The 22,993-nt window shown below is 36.8% G+C and overlaps 2 protein-coding genes across 7 annotated transcripts in view; one reads left to right on the forward strand and one right to left on the reverse strand.

Moving 5' to 3' along the window:
* Window positions 1–5,556: 5,556 nt before the first annotated feature.
* LOC133569371 (ADP-ribosyl cyclase/cyclic ADP-ribose hydrolase 1) lies at window positions 5,557–14,404 on the reverse strand. Of its 3 annotated transcripts, none has more exons than XM_061921653.1 (10): window positions 14,131–14,404; window positions 13,949–14,032; window positions 13,763–13,886; window positions 7,892–8,018; window positions 7,685–7,802; window positions 7,538–7,620; window positions 7,400–7,473; window positions 7,232–7,324; window positions 6,187–6,273; window positions 5,557–6,120 (listed from the first exon to the last, which is right to left on the reverse strand). In XM_061921653.1, exons 2-10 carry the CDS (start codon window positions 13,965–13,967, stop codon window positions 6,018–6,020), a joined length of 828 nt encoding a protein of 275 aa, XP_061777637.1. In that variant the 5' UTR covers window positions 13,968–14,032; window positions 14,131–14,404; the 3' UTR covers window positions 5,557–6,017. The 3 variants fall into 3 exon arrangements, with proteins under 3 accessions (XP_061777637.1, XP_061777636.1, XP_061777638.1); XM_061921652.1 differs by having other exon boundaries at window positions 7,685–7,820; window positions 14,131–14,402; XM_061921654.1 differs by lacking the exon at window positions 13,949–14,032 and having other exon boundaries at window positions 7,685–7,820; window positions 14,131–14,403.
* A 3,959-nt stretch (window positions 14,405–18,363) lies between these two features.
* Window positions 18,364–22,993, forward strand: part of impa2 (inositol monophosphatase 2) — a 55,197-nt gene continuing 50,567 nt past the window's right edge. The window contains exons 1-4 of one of the 4 annotated variants that reach the window (XM_061921656.1): window positions 18,364–18,419; window positions 20,021–20,091; window positions 20,193–20,296; window positions 22,809–22,942. In XM_061921656.1, the coding sequence (XP_061777640.1) occupies window positions 20,234–20,296; window positions 22,809–22,942 (197 nt within the window). In that variant the 5' untranslated portion in view covers window positions 18,364–18,419; window positions 20,021–20,091; window positions 20,193–20,233. Of the gene's footprint in view, window positions 18,420–18,444; window positions 18,663–20,020; window positions 20,092–20,192; window positions 20,297–22,808; window positions 22,943–22,993 lie in introns of those variants that run through there. The other 3 variants (XM_061921659.1, XM_061921657.1, XM_061921658.1) reach the window with 3 other exon arrangements.

Genomic DNA, 22,993 nt, shown 5'->3' on the forward strand with positions numbered 1-22,993 from the left:
AAAAGAAAAGTATTTGCATAAGGATCGGTGTGAATTGGTTCCACTTGAAAGTTCACCTCGCGCTAGGACCTCACATACCTCCTGTATCGTCTGTAGAAGTTTGAAAGGGGAACATTATCACAATTTCTGAAGGGTTTAAACCAATAAAAATCACTTCCCAGTGGCTTTTTTTTTTCCTCGAAGTTTTTCTCAAAATTTTACCTATCACGCAATATCCCGAAAAACGGCTTCAAAGTGCCCGATTTATCCATCCATCCATCCATCATCTTCCGCTTATCCGAGGTCGGGTTGCGGGGGCAGCAGCCTAAGCAGGGAAGCCCAGACTTCCCTCTCCCCAGCCACTTCGTCTAGCTCTTCCCGGGGGATCCCGAGGCGTTCCCAGGCCAGCCGGGAGACATAGTCTTCCCAACGTGTCCTGGGTCTTCCCCGTGGCCTCCTACCAGCTGGACGTGCCCTAAACACACCCCTAGGGAGGCGTTCGGGTGGCATCCTGACCAGATGCCCGAACCACCTCATCTGGCTCCTCTCCATGTGGAGGAGCAGCGGCTTTACGTTGAGCTCCTCCCGGATGGCAGAGCTTCTCACCCTATCTCTAAGGGAGAGCCCCGCCACCCGGCGGAGGAAACTCATTTCGGCCGCTTGTACCCGTGATCTTATCCTTTCGGTCATGACCCAAAGCTCATGACCATAGGTGAGGATGGGAACGTAGATCGACCGGTAAATTGAGAGCTTTGCCTTCCGGCTCAGCTCCTTCTTCACCACAACGGATCGATACAACGTCCGCATTACTGAAGACGCCGCACCGATCCGCCTGTCGATCTCACGATCCACTCTTCCCCCACTCGTGAACAAGACTCCTAGGTACTTGAACTCCTCCACTTGGGGCAGGATCTCCTCCCCAACCCGGAGATGGCACTCCACCCTTTTCCGGGCGAGAACCATGTGCCCGATTTAACCGTCAGTATATCCACCCGTCCATTATCCTGTGACACACAGAAACAAACGTGGCGGATAGCACAGAAAGGTATAGCGATATTAGCTCGGATTCAGACTCGGATTTCAGCGCCGTGCCGTAAGCGATTGAACAGATTACGCATGTATTGAAACGGATGGTTGGAGTGTGGAGGCAGGTACCGAAAACGAAATTAAAGAAGAAACAGAAGCTTTTGAGTCATATCACGACAGACAGCGGCACGGGAGGAAGCGCAGACTAATTTGGCGATCGCCTTCTAACCAACGATTGGTATGTGTTTGTTTGGCATTAAATGTGGGTGGAGGGAAAGGCTGGATGCAAATATAGCTACAAATGAGGCATAATGATGCAATATGTACATACAGCTAGCCAGGGACGTGCACATGATTATAGAGGGGCAGGGGCTCAAAGTCAGAAAAGGGCAGGAAATGTTTTTTTGGTCTTTTACACAATATGGAAATTAATGTAAAATTAAATTTGCTAGTAGGAAGCTAACTACTTAGTTGTGTGTCCTTTGTAGGTAAAAGTGATCGCCATTTCTTTTGTGTCAACAAATTATTGTCATAATGAGTTAATTCACATTATCATAGGCTTGGAAGACATGAAAAGCAACAAAACACTGGTTTATTATTAGGCTATTTATTGTTAAAGATAAGCACTTTAATATTGAACGGTGCAACATGAACTTCAAAAAAATAAAAATAAAATAAATACCCAAATAGAAAAAACTTCAATGTGAAAATCTGTCCTTCTTCCCTTAACTTGATGAAAACACCATCAAGTTGTAACTTATGGTCTTTCTCACCTAATGCTCAGACTAAACAACTGAAACGCAATACAACCTTATATCTAAGCCTCTACTGTGAGAGAAATGTGATCCGCCATAAACACAGTGCATTTTATTTTGAATATAACCCGGTGTTTTATTTTGTATTTTTTACACTACTTCCTGTCCCGCACGATCCGCTCTGCTCTGTGCGGAATAGATGTGCCGTGCTCAATTGATGCGCTGTGCTCCGACGTCCGGCAAAAACAGAAGCTGACACAGTGAATAATAGAATAATACAGCGTTTTTCTGAAATATTACCCATATTAGATGCTGAATAAGTGGACGGCGACTAGACCATAACTCACAGGTTCAAGTTGCTCCACTGTCACGTCTCCTCAGGCCGCAGTTGGCTCTCTCTCCTCTCTCTCTCTCTCTCTCTCTCTCTCACTCACTCACTCACTCGCCCTCTCTCTCTCTCTCTCTCTCTGGCGGAAGCGCAGTCTCAAACAACCCGGTATTACAAGAAAACGTGGAGTTTTTGTACCGCTGTTTTTTTGTTTTGTTTTGTTTTTTTACATCCCTGACAGGATTTTATTAATGTTGTTTAAAGAAAAAAAAGCAAAACAAAAAACACACACACAGGCAAAGGGCACTTTTTAAGACGAGGCAAGAAAGGGCAGGGGCTCAAGCACCCATAGGGCCCTATGTGTGCACGTGCCTGCTGTGACATCACAGCGTGATCACACAGAAACAAACATGGCGGATAGCACAGAAAGGTATAGCGATATTAGCTCAGATTTCAGTACCATAAGCGATTCAACAAATCACGCATGTATTGAAACGGATGGTTGGAGTGTGGAGGCAGGTAGCGAAAACGAAATTAAAGAAGAAACAGAAGCTTTTGAGCCATATCACGACAGACAGCGGCAGGGGAGGAAGTGCGGACGAATTCGGCGATCGCCTTCTAACCAACGATTGGTATGTGTTTGTTTTGCATCAAATGTAGGGGGGAGGGAAAGGCTGGATGCAAATATAGCTACAAATGAGGCATAATGATGCAATATGTACATACAGCTAGCCTAAATAGCATGTTTGCATCGATTAGCTTGCTGTCATGCCGTGACCAAATATGTCTGATTAGCACATAAGTCAATAACATCAACAAAACTCACCTTTGTGATTTCGTCGACTTTATTGTTGGAAATGCATCTGCTTTGAGTGCCGCAGGATATCCACACATTCTTGCCATCTCTGTCGTAGCATAGCTGTCGTCGGTAAAGTGTGCAGAACAAACGAGGGAATTTCGCATCTTTTGGCCACTGGTGCAACTTGAATCCGTCTCTGTTCGTGTTGTTACACCCTCCGACAACACACCGACGAGGCATGATGTCTCCAAGGTACCGGAAAACAGTCGAAAAAACGGAAAATAACAGAGCTGATTTGACTTGGTGTGTGTAATGTGTTTGAGAAAATGGTGGATGGTTTCCCATTGTGACGTCACGGGTGAAAGGTCATTGCTCCGACAGGCGAATAATTGAAAGGCGTTTAAATCGCCAAATTCACCCATTTAGAGTTCGGAAATCGGTTAAAAAAAGATATGGTCTTTTTTCTGCACCATCAAGGTATAAGTCGACGCTTACATAGGTCTGGTGATAATGTTCCCCTTGAAGAATTGGCGGCGCTTTATTTTAGGCCGTGTAGCAAAGCCTCTTTTTTTGTTTTTTCTACAAAGCTGTCCTTCGGGCAGTGTTTGAGTGCCTTTTCCAAAAAGTAAGGCAAACAAGTGAGGCAGATGTTAGATTTGTTTCTGTAGGGACACTTTTTTACTGGTAGACAGTCGTTCCAAATGTACTTTTGCATAGAAAAAGTGGCAAAGCATAGACCTGTGCCAAGGACCAACAATCCACCTCATTCTAACTTTGTGGATGCACTGAGAAATTCCGAATGTGTTGGTCACAGAATAGTTTTTTGGGTTGGGGACGTAGATTTTGCCCCAAGTGAAGGAGATCCTCAGGATTTTGTTCACGAGTGAAGGAAGGTTGGATCGGTGCGGCCTCTGCAGTGATGCATCGATGTATCGATCTGTCGTGGTGAAAAAGGAGCTGAGCCGGAAGGCAAAACTCTCAATTTACCTGTTGATCTAGGTCCCTATCCTCACCAATGGTCAGGCGCTTTGGGTTGTGACCAAAAGCCGCTGCTCCTCCGCATAGGGAGGAGCCAGATGTGGTGGTTCGGGCATCTGGTCAGGATGCCCCCCCAGAACACGTTGCGAAGACTAAGTCTCCCGGCTGGCCTGGGAACACCTCAGGATCGACCGGGTGGAGCTGGATGAGGTGGCTGGGGAGAGGGAAATCTGGGCTTCCCTGTTTAGGCTGCTGCCCCCGCGACCCGACCTCGGATAAGCGGAAGATGATGGATGGATGGATGTAATAAAAATAATGAAAACGCAAAAAATATATATATATACATATATATATATATATATATTATATATTTTTTCCCAATATATACGTATGTATATATGTACACAAATATATATAAAAAAACATTTTTACTTTTTTTTTTACAAGTAATCTTTTTTTTGAATACATTTTTAATTTATAATTATTAGAATTTTTTTTTAAAGATAAGATAAACAAGTCAATGTAATCAAACCATATATATATTTTTTTTGTTGTTGTTGAAATTACAGTCAAGTATTGTTCTGTACAAACTTTTTGATCAATATTGTTCTGCAATCGAGCAAAAAATCGATTTGCAACCAGAGAATGTACGAACAGAACCTGAAAAAAAAAAACTGAAAAAAGATTTGCAAACAAAAATAATGGATTTTCAACCAAAAAAAAGCTTTTCATACAAAAAAGGTTTTTGTCGCAAAAATTTTTTATGGTTGCAAATATTTTTTGGGTTTTGACTTAATGTCAATTTTGTGGGTGGAGCCGCCTCTGAACATTATGTTAAAAGCCTTTTAGTTGGTCAGTAATGCACACCTGTCACGCCAATACAAAAGCTTCTCTGCAATTCAGAATCGATTCTCATTTTTTTTTAAATCGATTTTTTTTTTTAAACTTTGTAATTTTTTCTTTTTTTTTTATCAATCCCACAAACCAATACACAGCAATACCATAACAATGCATTCCAATTCCAACTGCAATAAACAGAGCAATTGAAAGGAGACACAAACACGACACAGAACAAACCAAAAGTAGTGAAACAAAAATTAATATGATCAAAAACAGTATCAATATTAGTTATAATTTCAGCATAGCAGTGATTAAAAATCCATCATTGACATTATCATTAGACATTTATAAAAATAAAAAAAGAACAATAGTCTCACAGTGGCTTACACTTGCATCGCATCTCATAAGCTTGACAACACACTGTGTCCAATGTTTTCACAAAGATAAAATAAGTCATATTTTTGGTTCGTTTAATAGTTAAAAAAATTTACATTCTTGAAATCAGTCGATAAAACATTGTCCTTTACATTTATAAAAGCTTTTTACAAAAATCTACTACTCTGCTAGCATGTCAGCAGACTGGGGTAGATCCTGCTGAAATCCTATGTATTGAATGAATACAGAATCGTTTTGAATCGGAAAAATATCGTTTTTGAATCGAAAATCGCGTTGAATCGAAAAAAATCGATATATAATCGAATCGCGACCCAAAGAATCGCTATTGAATCGAATTGTGGGACACCCAAAGATTCGCAGCCCTATATATGTATGTACATATGTGTGTATATATATATATATATATATATATATATATATATATATATATATATATATACATACATTCTCTCCATATACAACAAAACCATCAATGGCTAAGTAAAATGTTGAAAAATGCTGATAAAAGTTGATGAAAACATGATATATTTGTTTGTGCTGCTTCTAAGATGGCACCATATATTAAAATCCATAATTATTAGGTGAAAATGTACCTAAAAAGCTAGCTTCCAATGTCAGCATGCTAATGTTAGCATGCTAACAGGGAAACAGCTAGCATACATTTAAGATAGCGCCAAGCAACACAATGTGTGATTATTAGGTTAATATGTATAAAATTAGCTGAAATGCTACCTCAAAACGTGATTATAAGGTTAAAAAGTACAAAATTAAGCATTAAATGTGATTTGAGCTTTTTGGAAATTGGTCAGTTTTTGCATAAACCATCAAAGTGGTGATGACATCCCAGCAACAAAGAAAAGAGGTATGCAGTCTTTATCGGAGACATGTGGTTCCGATAATGAAAGAAACGTTGTCCTTAGTTCCCTGTGAACGCGGTCTTTCCGTGTGACAGGCTGTCTGCACATGTCCTGCAGGACGGATGTTCTGGGTTCTGGACGCACTGCAGGATCATCAGGATCCTGCAGACACAGACGATGTCACGTTAGACCCCACTCATGTGTCTTCCACGGTGACATGTCTCTTACTGGTCGTTGTCTGAGCAGGTCCAGCGGAAACCTCTGGATTGGAGGATGTGGATCAGGTCCACAACAGAACCCTGATGACAGGATTCTCTATGGATGAAAAACAATGAGGGTCTTTGAACTTTTGAAGAAGGAAAACATCTCTTTCCTCAAAATGTGTTATGGTAGCAACACACCTGCAGAGAGTCGTGTATAAAGACAGAATGGCCCACTTGCTTTCAAATTTGGGAGTAAACATGGTGCCCTGTAGTCACATGGGGGGCTTTTGACCAATCATTTAGGGGTTCATCAAGCCGTACTCTCGCTCGCTCTCTCTCTCTCTCTCTCTCTCTCTCTCTCTCTCTCTCTCTCTCTCTCTCTCTCTCTATATATATATATATATATATATATATATATAAATATATATATATATATATATATACATATATATATATATATATATATATATATATATGTATGTATAATGTATACTATATATACAGAGGTGGGTAGAGTAGCCAGAAATTGTACCCAAGTAAGAGTACTGTTACTTTAGAGATGTATTACTCAAGTAAAAATAAGGAGTAGTCACCCACATATTTACTTGAGTAAAAGTAAAAAGTATGTTGTGAAAAAACTACTCAAGTACTGAGTAACTGATGAGTAACCTGTTCGTTTAATGATGACGACAACAAGTAATGCACAAAAACATAAGAATAGCAATGAACAAATTCAGAGCCAGGAATATCTCTTAAGCAACTAAAACAATAATTTTTCAGAATCAGAAATACTTTAGTACTCTAAAAGGGGAAACATATATTATTTTAAAAATTGTACTATTAATATAATATTATATTAAAATATATTAAGTAATAATGCATTAAAATAAAAACAATTAAGGCTAATTGAGCCACAATAACGCAACAGCACCATAGCAGCGAGTAGCGAGCTGCAAGTAAATAAATGGAGCGGAGTAAAAGTCGCGTTTCTTAAGCAACTAAAAGTCTGATTTTGAGAGGATTTGAAACAAGTACTACAATATTGAAGCTTTCAAGGTTAGCATCCTCACATGAACGGGCCATCCAGGTTGGTCACCACTTTGACGTTGACATAGTTCACCCTGTGTGGATTCAGACCGTCCAGCTCCACACTTCCAAACATACTACAATATTTGGAAAAAACAAATCAATCAGAAACAATCGCAATGTTTTGACGTTATCCATTTCCCACATTGTACCTGTTTTTATTGAAGGCGTCGTCAATGGATCCATTGAGTAAGACGGTGATGTTCCCACATGCTGTTTCTGCAAACTTTAGAAAGAAGAAGCCCAATGGAATGTTCTAGAAGCGTTCATATCGCGGGTAGAGTACTCACGTCCTTTGAAGCTTGCCTCCACAGAGAGTGCACAGGGTGATCCAAACAGGCCGACCACTGGGGACAGGAGCCGAAATCAAAATCTGTGCGGGAAACAATGACGATGACATCGCCGTACCCAAACAGATCAGACAGGAAGTGGTATACCTGCGTCTTCCTGCTGACCGCACCAGATGAGATCGTTGAACATGTAACCAACCAGCGTGTCCTCCAGGGTCCAAAAGCCACGCACCACAGCTGCGTAGTCGTGTATGAGCGCCCGAGTCTTGCTCCAGAAAAGGAACTGATTAAAAGCAATGGGAGGTGGGATTCCTTCAGAATGAAGAGTTACTTGCAGGAAACGGTCCGCCATACCCGGTCACAGGCCCACGTTTGCGGCATGGCTTGGAACATGTGGCGGTAGTCCTCGACGGCCACGCCGCAAGACGCCTGCTGCACCACCGCCTCCTCAAACTGTTGCCAGATTTCCTCGCAGTCGTATCTGCGTATTGGAAAGGACTGCAGTGTGAGCATGGAACCATTTTTGGTGAATTATATCAGTGTTCTTCAACCACGAGTGCGCCGTGAGATACAGTCTGGTTTGCCGTGGGAGATTATGTAATTTCACCTATTTGGGTTGAAAATATTTTTTAAAAACCAGTACCTATAGTCTGCAAATGATGTGTTGTTGTTCAGTGTCGGTGTTGTCTGGAGCTCGGCAGAGTAACCGTGTAATACTTGTCCATATCAGTAGGTGGCAGCAGGAAGCTATATTTAGAGGGAGGCAGTGTGCAGGTAAAAAGGTGTCTTATGCTTAGACCAAAAATAAACAAAAGGTGACGATTTAAACGCCTTTCAATTGATAGCCTGTCGGAGCGATGACCTTTCACCCGTGACGTCACAACGTGAAGCGATCCGCCATTTTTTCAATCTCATTACACGCACCAAGTCAAATCAGCTCCGTTATTTTCCGTTTTTTCGACTGTTTTCCGGTACCTTGGAGACATCATGGCTCGTCGGTGTGTTGTCGGAGGGTGTAACAACACGAACAGAGACGGATTCAAGTTGCAACAGTGGTCAAAAGATGCGAAAGTCCCTCGTTTGTTCTGCACACTTTACCGACGACAGCTATGCTACGACAGAGATGGCAAGAATGTGTGGATATCCTGCGACACTCACAGCAGATGCATTTCCAACGATAAAGTCAAAGAAATCTGCTATATTGGAAAATAGACCACCACTGAATCTGCTGGAGTGCGTGAGCTATTCAGGGACTTTTTCAAGCGATGACGGCAGTCTATTCCCGCAGATAAGCGAGGTAAACCCGCTGGATATCTTTGCTAAAACGTGATTTATGCCACTTCTTTTTCCGTCTCATTTTGTCCACCAAACTTATAACTCACAAAGGTGAGTTTTGTTGATGTTATTGACTTATGTGGAGTGTGCTAATCAGACATATTTGGTCAAAGCATGACTGCAAGCTAATCGATCCTAACATGCTATTTAGGCTAGCTGTATGTACATATTGCATCATTAGGCCTCATTTGTAGCTATATTTGAGCTTATTTAGTTTCCTTTAAGTCCTCTTAATTCAATTTATATCTCATGACACACATTTAATGCCAAACAAACACATACACATCGTTGGTTAGAAGGCGATCGCCCAATTCGTCCTTGCTTTCTCCCGTGTCGCTGTCTGTCGTGTCGTTTTCGTCGGTTTCGCTTGTATATGGTTCAAAGCGATATGGCTCAGTAGCTTCAGTTTCTTCTTCAATTTCGTTTTCGCTACCTGCCTCCACACTCCAACCATCCGTTTCAATACATGCGTAATCTGTTGAATCGCTTACGCCGCTGAAATCCGAGTCTGAATCCGAGCTACTATCGCGATATCTTTCTGTGCTATCCGCCATGTTTGTTTCTGCTGGTTTCACGCTGTGACGTCACAGGATAATGGACGGGTGGAGATATCGATGGTGAAAATCAGGCACTTTGAAGCCGTTTTTCGGGATATTGCGTGATGGGTAACATTTTGAGAAAAACTTTGAAAAATTAAATAAGCCACTGGGAACTGATTTTTATTGGTATTAACCCTTCAGAAATTGTGATAATGTTCCCCTTTAAGAAAAGGCATTGAAGCTTAGGGAAGGCTTATGCAGAACGAAACTTAAACTGAACTGGCTACAAAGTAAACAAAGACAGACTGCTAGACAACAGCAAACACTTACTGTGGAGCAAAGACGGTGTCCACAAAGTACATCCAAACATGACATGACAATCAACAATGTCCCCACAAAGAAGGATAAAATCAACTTGCTAAAACAAAGTAGATGCGGGATAAATCCCTCAAAGGAAGACATGAAACCGCAACAGGAAAATACCCCAAAAAAGAAAAAGCCAACAAAATAGGAGCGCAAGACAAAAACTAAAAACACTACACACAGGAAAACAGCAACAAACTCAAAATAAGTATTGTGACTACGACTTTTTACTGTCAAATGAGTTTGGTTTTTTAATGATTTCTGCTGGTGGTGTGCCTCCATTTTTTCGCAATGCAAAAAAATGTGACTTTACTCAAAACATACTGACTCATATATTGGCTATTAGGCAAAGGAGTGATGGGAAGTCATCCATCCATCCATATTCTACCTCTTGCCCCTTTTAAGTCGCCGGGGTTGCTGGAGCCTATCTCAGCTGCTTTCGGGTGGAAGGAGGGGTACACCCTGGACAAGTCGCCACCTCATCGCAGTGCCAACACAGATTGACAGACAACAATCACACTCACCTTCACACACTAGGGACCATTTAGTGTTGCCAATCAACCTATTATGTCAGCAAATACGCCTCCTAGTGGCAGCGAGTGGGAAAGACACGATAGTCGTCTCACTGGAAGCTCAGGAATGCTCTTCTAAGATGACATCCAATATGTTTTAATGGGGGTTGCCCACATCTGAGGTCCTCTCCAAGGTTTCTCATAGTCAGCATTGTCGCTGGCGTCCCACTGAATGTGAATTCTCCCTGCCCACTGGGTGTGAGTTTTCCTTGCCCTTGTGTGGGTTCTTCCGAGGATGTTGTAGTCGTAATGATTTGTGCAGTCCTTTGAGACATTTGTGATTTGGGGCTGTATAAATAAACATTGATTGATTGATTGATAATTCCATCCATTTCTACAATTTGTCCCTTGATTTACGAATTAATTCGCTCACAAAATCATCAAAACATTATAAGGGAATAAAGCGATTAAAAAAGGAAAAACATAAAAATCCTACCCAATATTTTGAAATTAATTTACTAATTAATTTACTCACACAAACATAAACATTTTATATTAAACTCTAGTATTAAAAAAAAGGAACAATTTCCCTCGTGGTTGAATAAAGTTAGTATAAGTCTATTGAAATATGATCAATGCAATTATATAATTCAACACCAATAACCAATAACCAACAAAAACATATTAATGGTATTAATAATTAAACTAAAAAGATAACAAAAAGTAAATCAATTGAAAACATAAGAAATCCTTCCCAATATTTTGGAATTAATTTACTGATTAATTTACTCACACAAACATAAAAATGAGACAAAAAAAAGGAACCATTTCCCTTGTGGATCAATAAAATTTGTTTAAGTCTCATAAACTATTATTAATATAATTATTTCATTCAACACAATGACCAATAACCAACACATATACATATATATATTTATGGTATTATTAATTCGAATAAAAAGATAACAATAAGTAAATGCATTGAAAACAAAAAAATCCTACCCAATATTTTGGAATTCAATCACTAATTAATTTACTCACACGAACATTAAAAATGTTATATTAAAATCTATGATACAAAAAAAAGGAACCATTTCCCTTGTGGATCAATAAAATTTGTCTAAGTCTCATAAACTATTATTAATATAATTATTTCATTCAACACAATGACCAATAACCAACACATATATATATATATATATATATATATATATATATATATATATATATATATATATATATATATATATATATATATATATGGTATTATTAATTCGAATAAAAAGATAACAATAAGTAAATGCATTGAAAACAAAAAAATCCTACCCAATATTTTGGAATTCATTCACTAATTAATTTACTCACACGAACATTAAAAATGTTATATTAAAATCTATGATACAAAAAAAAGGAACCATTTCCCTTGTGGATCAATAAAATGGGTCTAAGTCTAAGTCTAATAAACTATTATCAATATAATTATTTCATTCAACATAATGACCAATAACCAAAAAATATATATATTTATGGTATTACTAATTAGAATAAAACGTAAATACATTGAAAATAAACATTTCCTACCCAATATTTTGGAATTGATTTACTAATTAATTTACTCAGACGAGCATAAACAATATATATTAAACTCTATTATAATGATATACTTCAATACAATACAATTTTTGTTTGAAATAATTGAAAACATTTTTAGGACAGTTTTGTTTATCATAATGTTATAGTTCAATGCTATAACAAATCATTTTATATAATGAAAATTATTGGTACTTGAAATATCACTGAGAAAAAACACAATTTTGTATTCCATTGCAGTAACAAATTATTCCAAATAATATTATTGGTGATTGAAATATCACTGAGGAAAAAAAAAATATTATTTGAAAAAATTAAACATAATTTTTAGAATTAATTTAGTAATTGATTTACTCTCACAATACTAAATATATTATAAGGAACTATGATATAAAATAATATAGCTCAATACAATAACCGATAAATGATTAACATTATTAATAATTAAAATAACATTTTGACAATTGTTGGAAAAACTTGAAAATCCTATCAAATACAAGATTGTGGAATTAATAAACTCATGATTTTACCTACACACTCCTAAAGTTATTATAACAAACTATAATTGATACAATGACATAGTTTAACACTATAACCAATAATTTATGGGGGATTTGTAAATTATTTTTAATTAACATAAATAAATAACAAACAGCAAAAACATGTTTAAAAAGAAAAATTAAATTCAATGTTTTGGAATTAACTTACTAATTAATTTACTCACACAAATATAAAACATTTATATTAAATTATGCTTAATATAACAATGTACAATACAATAACAAATTATTCCAAACAATTAATATAATTGATAATTAAATATCACCATGAATTGATTAACGTGGACCCCGACTTAAACAAGTTGAAAAACGTATTCGGGTGTTACCATTTAGTGGTCAATTGTACGGAATATGGACTGAACTGTGCAATCTACTAATAAAAGTATCTATCAATCAATCAATCAAAACCACTAAGAAAAAATATATATATATAAAAAAAAAGTTCCCATCTAATACTTCAGAATTCATTTACTAATTGATTTGCTCATGATATCCTAAAAATATTTTTTCCAACTATGATTAATACAATAATGTAGCTCAATACAATAACTAATAATTCTAAATGAGTAACATTTTCCACATTTAAGATATCATTTAAAAAAAAATAACTTTTAGTAGGGAAAAAAGTAAAAATCCTATCTATGATTTTTTTAATTATTAAAATATAGTATAATATACAAATATACTAATTGATTTAGTCACACAGTTCTGAAAATACGTTAATAACTATGATTATCATAATGATAAAGCGCAATAAATCATTATAAATACTATTATTAATAATTCAAATAAAATCTTGACAAAAAAATCTCCAATCACGTTTAATGTTGAAATTATTTGAAAAAAATTAAAATCCTATTTGATATTTTGAAATCAATTTACTGAATAATGTACTTAACAGTAAAACAATTATATCAAAACATGATAATACAGTGGCATAATACAATATAATAACCAATTAATCAAAAATATTTATTCAAATAAATACAATAAAATTGTAAAAAAAATAATAATATGAAATCCAAGCCAATAGTCTTTTTTTTAAATGAATTTACTTTCAAAATAATACAAAAATAATAATGAAAATAAGATTAATGTATTGATATAATACAGTACATTAACCAATAATTACGAACAAAAATACCTTTAACAATTAAAATACAAATACAACTTACAGACAATTTTTGGGAGAAAAAGTCAAAGTAAAACAATAATTTACAACATAAAATATTTAGGGTTTTTAAAAAGTATTTTATTAGAAGCCAAATGTTCCTGTTATCAATATAATTAATGCCAACCTACAATTATTCAAAGGGAACACATTACCTGACGCTGGGGTTAACAAGTGTGATGTAATTGAAACACCGTCCCATCACGATGTGCTTGATGTTGGGGGTCGTCCCGAAATGTGCTAGCAGGGGCCCGAGACACATGGAAAGCACAAGGAGGCCTATTGGGAACGGACAACAAGTTCACTGTTGCAGAAATGTGAAAAAATTGCGAAAAACTTACATGCGGTCATGCTGATCATTACTAAAGATGCTTTAGGGGTGGTTGCCGTGGTGACAGAGGGGTACCTTACAAAACCAGGAGACACTGTACATGCAAAATGATTGACAGGACAGGACCCTATGCGGTATTGTGCATAAACTTGTGCAGATTTTGAACAAAAAAAAAACAAAGCACATGCTCACCAATATTTCTGGTTTCATGGTGCTGCCCACTGTTTCACTCAGGAAAAGTATCTTCCTTAAAAGAGTACTAATTCCTTCTTCTCAGGACTGATGGGTGTCGATGCTGAGGGCGAAAGCGGACTTTCCCCTTAACCCCGTGGACAGACATTGGTCAAAAAGATGTTTTCCCTCCAGGGCCCTGTTGCGAATAGTGCCTCCGCATGACTCCCATTATGATGCCATGAAGAATTTCCCCAGGCAACGTGTGGGCTGTCTTTTAGGAAGAGGCACACCAGCTGAAGGAAAACATTGAGATAATATGATGTGATCGACACCTGTCATTGGACAACGTCACATTTCATACTGTATGTCATCAAATGAACCAGAAGCATCAAACATAAATGATAAATGGGTTGTACTTGTATAGCGCTTTTCTACCTTCAAGGTACAAAGCGCTTTGACATTACTTCCACATTTACCCATTCACACACACATTCACACACTGATGGAGGGAGCTGCCATGCAAGGCGCCAACCAGCACCCATCAGGAGCAAGGGTGAAGTGTCTTGCTCAGGACACAATGGACACATCATATGTTTTTTTGTTATTGTAATATTATTTTATAAATTACATTTTCAGTCCTGCATACGGTATTTAATCGTTTTTGACTACACTACAGTACTGATACGTAATTATGAAGTTATTATAATGTTATGTAACAATATCTATTATATAATAATACTTTTTTTTCCTATCGCTGCTAAAAACAATCTTTGTGGGGCAGCTAGTGAGAAATTATTCAATCTGAAAAACAATTAAATCGTACTATAATTTGTATTAAATTAAAGGCCTACTGAAATTAGATTTTCTTATTCAAACGGGGATAGCAAGTCCATTCTATGTGTCATACTTGATCATTTCGCCTTATTGCCATATTTTTGCTGAAAGGATTTAGTAGAGAACATTGACGATATGGTATTGTGAATAAACTTGTAAACCAATAACCAAAAAATATATATATTTATGGTATTACTAATTAGAATAAAACGTAAATACATTGAAAATAAAAATTTCCTAACCAATATTTTGGAATTGATTTACTAATTAATTTACTCAGACGAGCATAAACGATATATATATTAAACTCTATTATAATGATATACTTCAATACAATACAATTTTTGTTCGAAATAATAGAAAACATTTTTTAAGACAGTTTTGTTTATAATAATGATATAGTTCAATGCTATAACAAATTATTTTATATAATGAAAACTTCGCAACTTTTGGTCGCCTATAAAAAAGCCTTGCCTGTACCTGAAGTAGCAGACGATGTGTGCCTGACGTCACGGGTTGTAGGGCTCTCACATCCTCACATTGTTTACAATCATGGCCACCAGCAGCAAGAGCGAATCGGACCGAGAAAGTGACGATTTCCCTATTAATTTGAGCGAGGATGAAAGATTCGTGGATGAGGATAGTGAGAGTGAAGGACTAGAGAAAAAAAAAGGCGAGGGCAGTGAGAGCGATTCAGATGTTATTAAACACATTTACTAGGATAATTCTGGAAAATTCCTTATCTGCTTATTGTGTTACTAGTGTTGGAGTGATATTATAAAGTCATACCTGAAAGTCGGAGGGGTGTAGTGACCGCCAGTGTCTCTGATGGAAGCCATGGAGGAGCCAAGAAAGTCGCAGCTGCCCCTTTGACAGCTGCAGGAGGACGCAAGCTCCGCTCATGTCTCCGGTAAGAGCCGACTTATTACCACAATTTTCTCACCAAAACTGTTCCATATTAAAGCTTCACAACAAACAAAGAAACACCGGCTGTGTTTGTGTTGCTAAATGCAGCTGCAATCCACCGCTTTCCACCAACAGCATTCTTCTTTAGATTCAGCAACACAGATGTCCAAAATACTGTGTAATTATGCGATTAAACCGGACGACTTTTAGCCGTGAGTGGTGCTGGGCTAAAATGTCCGCTCCAACCAATAACGTCACAAGCACGCGTCATCATAAGCGTCATCATTCCGCGACGTTTTCAACAGGAAACTTTGCGGGAAATTTAAAATTTCAATTTAGTAAACTAAACCGGCCGTATTGGCATGTGTTGCAATGTTAATATTTCATCATTGATACATAAACTATCAGACTGTATGGTCGGTAGTAGTGGGTTTTAGTAGGCTTTTAAGTATTGTTTCAATTGGGTTCACGTGACGAACAGCCGGAAGTTTTTCAGAGAGTTTTCGCCAATGAAAGTAACAGATCAAAAGCACGTGACCATTCAGTAACTTGAGTTCTAAATGTAGAAATGTTTAAATGTAAAAGTCCATCCATCCATTTTTATACAGCTTATTCCCTTTTGGGGTTGCAGGGGGCGCTGGCGCCTATCTCAGCTACAATCGGGCGGAAGGAGGCGTACACCCTGGACAAGTCGCTACCTCATCGCAGAGCCAATACGTCCGACACTGGTTGTTATTTATTACTTCGGTACTCTTGTCTTGTTCTGTATATTGTACACTATTTTGTATTTCTATAGTGTTTTGTTTATTGTAGAGCAGGGGTCACCAACACGGTGCCCGCGGGCACCAGGTCGCCCGTAAGGACCAGATGAGTCGCCCGCTGGCCTGTTCTAAAAATAGCTCAAATAGCAGCACTTACCAGTGAGCTGCCTCTATTTTTTTAAATTTTATTTATCTAATAGATAGATAGATGGATAGATAGATAGATAGTACTTTATTGATTCCTTCAGGAGAGTTCTTTCAGGAAAATTAAAAATCCAGCACCAGTGTACAGAGCTGAGATCAATTTAAAAAAGTAAAAAGTAAATAATGGGGGTTTAAATGAAAACAAAATAGAGAAATATTACAATAAGAATAAAAATAAAAAGCAACAATGGGAATGAAAATATAACAGTAAAATAAGAATATAACAAGAGAAACTAGGCAGTAGTGACCATGTTATAGCAAGCCGGTCTCGCTTTGCTAAAATACAACCTTAAAAATGATTTTAGGATTTTCAAAGACATAATTCTTTTTACCTTTTAAATTCCTTCCTCTTCTTTCCTGACAATTTAAATCAATGTTCAAGTATATATATATTTTTTATTGTAAAGAATAATAAATACATTTTAATTTAAATTTTAGCTTCTGTTTTTTTGTGGAAGAATATTTGTGAAAATAAAAAAAAATAAAAAATAAATATTCTGGCAAATCTAGAAAATCTGTAGAATCAAATTTAAATCTTATTTCAAAGTCTTTTGAATTTCTTTTAAAACTTTTGTTCTGGAAAATCTAGAAGAAATAATGATTTGTCTATGTTGGAAATATAGCTTGGTCCAATTTGTTATATATTCTAACAAAGTGCAGATTGGATTTTAACCTATTTAAAACATGTCATCAAAATTCTAAAATTAATCTTAATCAAAAAATATTACTAATGATGTTCCATGAATTTTTTTTTTTTTTTTTTCAAAAAGATTCAAAATAGCTAGTTTTTCTCTTCTTTTTTTTTCGGTCGAATTTTAAATTTTAAAGAGTCGAAATTGAAGACAAACTATGTTTCAAAATTTTGTTTCCCCCCCCCCCCCCCCTGTTTTCTCCCCTTTTAAACCGTTCAATTAAGTGTTTTTTTCATCAATTATTTTCAACAAAATACCTTCCGTAAAAGGAAAAAAAAATGTATGACGGAATGACAGACAGAAATACCCTTTTTTTTTTTTTTACATATATAGATTTATTTAATAAAGCTAAATTGAGCAAATTGGCTATTTCTGGCAATTAATTTAAGTGTGCATCAAACTGGTAGCCCTTCGCATTAATCAGTACCCACGAAGTGGCTCTTGGTTTCAAAAAGGTTGGTGACCCCTGTTGTAAAGGATTGCTGAATATTTTTATTGGATAGTAGTCTGTTTATTTCAATTGTTATTTTTTCCCCTTTATTACCTCTTGTGTTATTTATTTCACCCCATATTTGTTCCCTCTACCGCACCTTAAATTGGAGTCTTTAATCTCGTTATATGCAAATATAATGACAATAAAGTCCATTCTATTCTATTCTAAAATGTAAAAGTACTCCTTAATTTACAATTTTAATATAAAATGTTGATTTTTTTTTTTAAGTAGTGTTTTGTTTTTACAGTTACCATTTTTTTGTAATATAAATGAATCAACACCGAAAAGAACAACCGGAAAAAGATGACTACGATCCTGCCAATGAAAATGCCATATCAGTATCACGTGATAAGTACCGACCAATCAGAGCTCTTGTGTCCTACCCACTCCATCGGTTCCGGTAGCAGTCCTCGCTAGGTACCTTTACAAGTCACATGAAGTTCCCTGGTTGATAGGATAGTTTTATGCTTAAACATATTTAATGTCGGGGGTTGTGTTGTTATCGTTAATGTATTCAGGTACTCATTTGGCCGATTAGACTCCTTATTAAACGCTCTCTTACCGACTGCTAATCAACCAGCTAGTTAGCGTTAGCAGCTAAAGCGGAAGTTGTTGAAGTAATAAAGTAAACAAGACTTTAGCGGAAGTTGTCAAAATAAAGTAAGCGAGACTTTAAAATGACACCCTTTGAAGCAGGGGTCACCAACGCGGTAGCCTGTAAGGACCAGATGAGTAGCCCGCTGGCCTGATTCAAAAATAGCTCAAATAGCAGCACTTACTAGTGAGCTGCCTCTATTTTTAATTTTTTTATTTATTTACCAGCAAGCTGGTCTCACTTTGCTCGACATTTTTAATTCTAAGAGAGACAACACTCAAAAAGGATGTGAAAATCCAAGAAAATATTTTAAAGACTTGGTCTTCACTTGTTTAAATAAATTCATTCATTTTTTTACTTTGCTTCTAATGACGTTTAGAAAGACTATTTTAGAGAAAAAATACAACCTTAAAAATGATTTTAGGATTTTCAAACACATATACTTTTTACCTTTTGAATTCCTTCCTCTTCTTTCCTAACAATTTAAATCCATGTCCAGGTATATATATATATATATATATATATATATATATATATATATATATATTTGTAAAGAATAATAAATACATTTTAATTTAATTCTTCATTTTAGCTTCTGTTTTTTCGATGAAGAATATTTGTGAAATAATTCTTCAAAATTATTATGATTAAAATTCCAAAAAATTATCCTGACAAATCTAGAAAATCTGTAGAATCAAATTTAAATCTTATTTCAAAGTCTTTTGAATTTCTTTAAAAATGTTTGTTCTGGAAAATCTAGAAGAAATAATGATTTGTCTTTGTTAGAAATATAGCTGGGTCCAACATATTTAAAACATGTCATCAAAATTCTAAAATCAATCTTAATCACGAAAAATTACTAATGATGTTCCATAAATTTTTAAATTTTTTCTAAAAGATTCGAATTAGCTAGCTTTTCTCTTCATTTTTTACGGTTGAATTTTGAATTTTAAAGAGTCGAATTTGAAGATAAACTATTTTTCAAAATTTAATTTTCATTTTTTTTCGTGTTTTCCCCTCTTTTAAACCGTTCAATTAAGTGTTTTTTTTTCATTATTTATTCTCAACAAAAAACGTTTTATAAAAAGGAAAAAAAATGTAGGACGGAATAACAGACGGAAATACCAATTTTTTAAATATATATAGATTTATTTATTAAAGGTAAATTGAGCAAAATGACTATTTCTGGCAATTTATTTAAGTGTGTATCAAACTGGTAGCCCTTCGCATTAATCAGTACCCAAGAAGTTGCTCTTGGTTTCAAAAAGGTAGGTGACCCCTGCTTTAAAGTGTCAGCTGTGTTCACACGAACGACTTTTTTTTTTCCGATACACCTGTAAATTATTCTGTCCAATGTCTTGATAATTAACGTAAGAATGAATGGGACTCTCCTCAATGTTGACACTTTCCTATCGCCCACCAGGTGTCTCTCATTAGCCGAGGCGCACTTGAACGCATCATCCCTCCAGGCAGCAGCTTGCAGTGACCTGACAGGTTTGTCCTGCTCTTTTCTATGTTTTTTCAAAAAAAATTTTATCACAGCTTGTTAAAGCGTGACATGTGTTTACACCATTTTTTTTTTTTTTTACATCTAGGGTGTCTTTCTATTGGACTTGTTGCTAGTTTTCTACAAACAATGAATGATCCGTGGCAGGAGTGCATGGAGCACTGTGTGGAGGTCACCAAACAGGCTGGAAAGGTGCTTTTTCAACAGAAACATAACTAGAGTGGAATCAAAATACATTATGTAGCTTGGAAATATGTTTATTTTGGGTTGTAGTGTTTTTAGCCAATGACACTTTATGCATCTTCTGAGTCCGGCATATGTGGTCGGTCACTGCTAGAGTGCTGGTACCTTACTGCAGGGGTGTCAAATGTACGGCTCGAGGCCCGCAAACAGGTTTTGTCCGGCCTGCGGGATGAGTTTGCTACGTATAAAAATGAGTCAACATTTTTGAATGAAAAAAACTGCTGTTTTAAATATGTCCACTAGATCTCGCAATAGCAATTATTTGTATATTTTGTAGATGATGCTGCATATGTAAAATAAAAATAAACCTCATGATGTTAGTGCACCAGTCTAGGAAAATGAGCAAAGTACCGTATTTTCCGCACTATAAGGCGCACCGGATTATAAGGCGCACCGTCAATGAATGGCCCATTTTAAAACTTTGTTCATATATAAGGCGCACCGCCTCATAAGGCGCATAGACTAGACGCTATAGTAGAGGGTGGGGTTACGTTATGCATCCATTAGATCAGGGGTAGGGAACATATGGCTCTAGAGCCAGATGTGGCTCTTTTGATGACTGCACCTGGCTCTCAGATAAATCTTAACTGACATTGCTTAACATGATAAGTAATGAATAATTCCGCTGGTAATCACAGTGTCAAAAATAACGTTCAAAATATAAAACATTCTAGTGCATTTTAATCCATCAATCCGTTTTCAACTGCACCTGTTCAATAAGTCACATCAATGGTAAGAAGTCCATCCATCTATTCTCTACCGCTTGTCCTTTTTGGGGTCGCGGGGGTTGCTGGAGCCTATCTCAGTTGCATTTGGGCAGAAAGCGGCGTACACCCTGGACAAGTCGCCACCTCATCACAGGGCCAACACAGATAGACTGACGACATTCACACTCACATTCACACACTAGGGCCAATTTAGTGTTGCCAAAGAAGTATTTGATTTATTATTGGTTAGCTTCAGTGATATAAAATATAAGACTTTTACTCTAAAAATGTAAGTCTTACTTAAAAAATGCATGCATTTAGTTGTATTCAGTGTTAAAACATATGATACTGCTCTCACGGTAATACACTTTAAAAAATTTGGCTTTCATGGCTCCCTCAGCCATAAAGGTTCCCGACCCCTGCATTAGATGGCGCTGCACTAAAGGGAATGTCAACAAAACAGTCAGATGGATCAGTCAAACTTACTAGATTACAAAACAGCGTTCTGACAACTTATTTCACTCCCAAAATGAAAAAACAGCTGTTTTATTGTTTTCCCCGATTCAATAAACACGTAGAAAACAGTCTGATACTGTTACGGTAAACTCAAAATAGTGCAAAGCAATAATATATCAATAACTCAATTTTGCTCAAACGATAATGTCACACAACACACAAAATAAACATGTAAAGCTCACTTTATTAAGTTATTCCTCATCCACAAATCCCTCAAATTCTTCTTCTTCAGTGTCCGAATTAAACAGTTGGGTGAATACGGCATCCAACATGCCCGGCTCCGTCTCGTCGAAGTCGTCATTAAACGAGTCACTGTCGCTGCTGTTAATGTTAAATTCTCTCGCTGTTGCTCTATTCCCGAGTTCTACTGAGTTTAAACTCTGCGTCGTAAGCGTGTCTCTTAATAGGAGCCATTTTGGGGTTTTTACATAAACACACAGAAACGGCACGCCTCCCGCAGTCAAATATCCCAGCATGCACCACACACTTCTTCTTCTACGTGGGGAAATGCAGTCGGCGGCTACTTACCATAGAAGACGAAGCGCGCTCCTTTTTCTACGGGGGGGAAAATGAAATCGGCGGCTGCTTACCGTAAAAGAAAAAGTGCACTTTTTCTTCTACGGGGGAAAATGAAGTCGGCGGCTGCTTACCGTAGTTGCGAGACCTGTTGTGGCTCAATATTGGTCTATGTATAAGGCGCACTGTCAGCTTTTGAGAAAATGTGAGGTTTTTAGGTGCGCCTTGTAGTGCGGAAAATACGGTACATAAATAACATCCTGTAATTTGATTTAGATATTTTCTATCTTGATAGATTGAAAATTAACACCAATGAGTTGACTGATTAACATTATTACATAATTTATGAGGAAAGTATAAGTAATGACAAATAATGATATACTATTAAGTGTAAAAAAACAAAACAAAACATGATTTGTACATTTTCAGAATGTTATTATTCTATTTTTAAACAAAGAAAACAATCTAAAGTTGTCTTTATTTTTTAAGTTATTGTGCTATAATTTTACCAGTCTGCCCCACTTTGGGAGTAGATTTTTCTCCATGTGGCCCCCTGATATAAAATGAGTTTGACACCCCTGACTTACTGTATTTTCTTTCTCTACCCCCTATAAAAAGTGGTGCTTTTGTTGAAAAGGGTCTACTTAATCTGCCCTCCATCTCTTCCCTAATGTGTCAAACACTAAACCACTGAAGAGCTCATTCTTGTTGGCCCCCGCCAGATGATCCGCGAGGCGCTCCAAAAGGACATCGCCGTCATGCACAAGAGCTCGGCGGTCGACCTCGTGACCGAGACGGACCAGCGAGTGGAGCAGCTCATTATATCATCCGTCAAAGCAAAATTCCCCACGCACAGGTGCAATGTCCAGATAAGGTCATGAGAGGCAAATGACGTCAAGTAGGAATG

The sequence above is a fragment of the Nerophis ophidion genome, linkage group LG15 (genome assembly GCF_033978795.1).
Source record: "Nerophis ophidion isolate RoL-2023_Sa linkage group LG15, RoL_Noph_v1.0, whole genome shotgun sequence".
Lineage (NCBI taxonomy): Eukaryota > Metazoa > Chordata > Actinopteri > Syngnathiformes > Syngnathidae > Nerophis > Nerophis ophidion.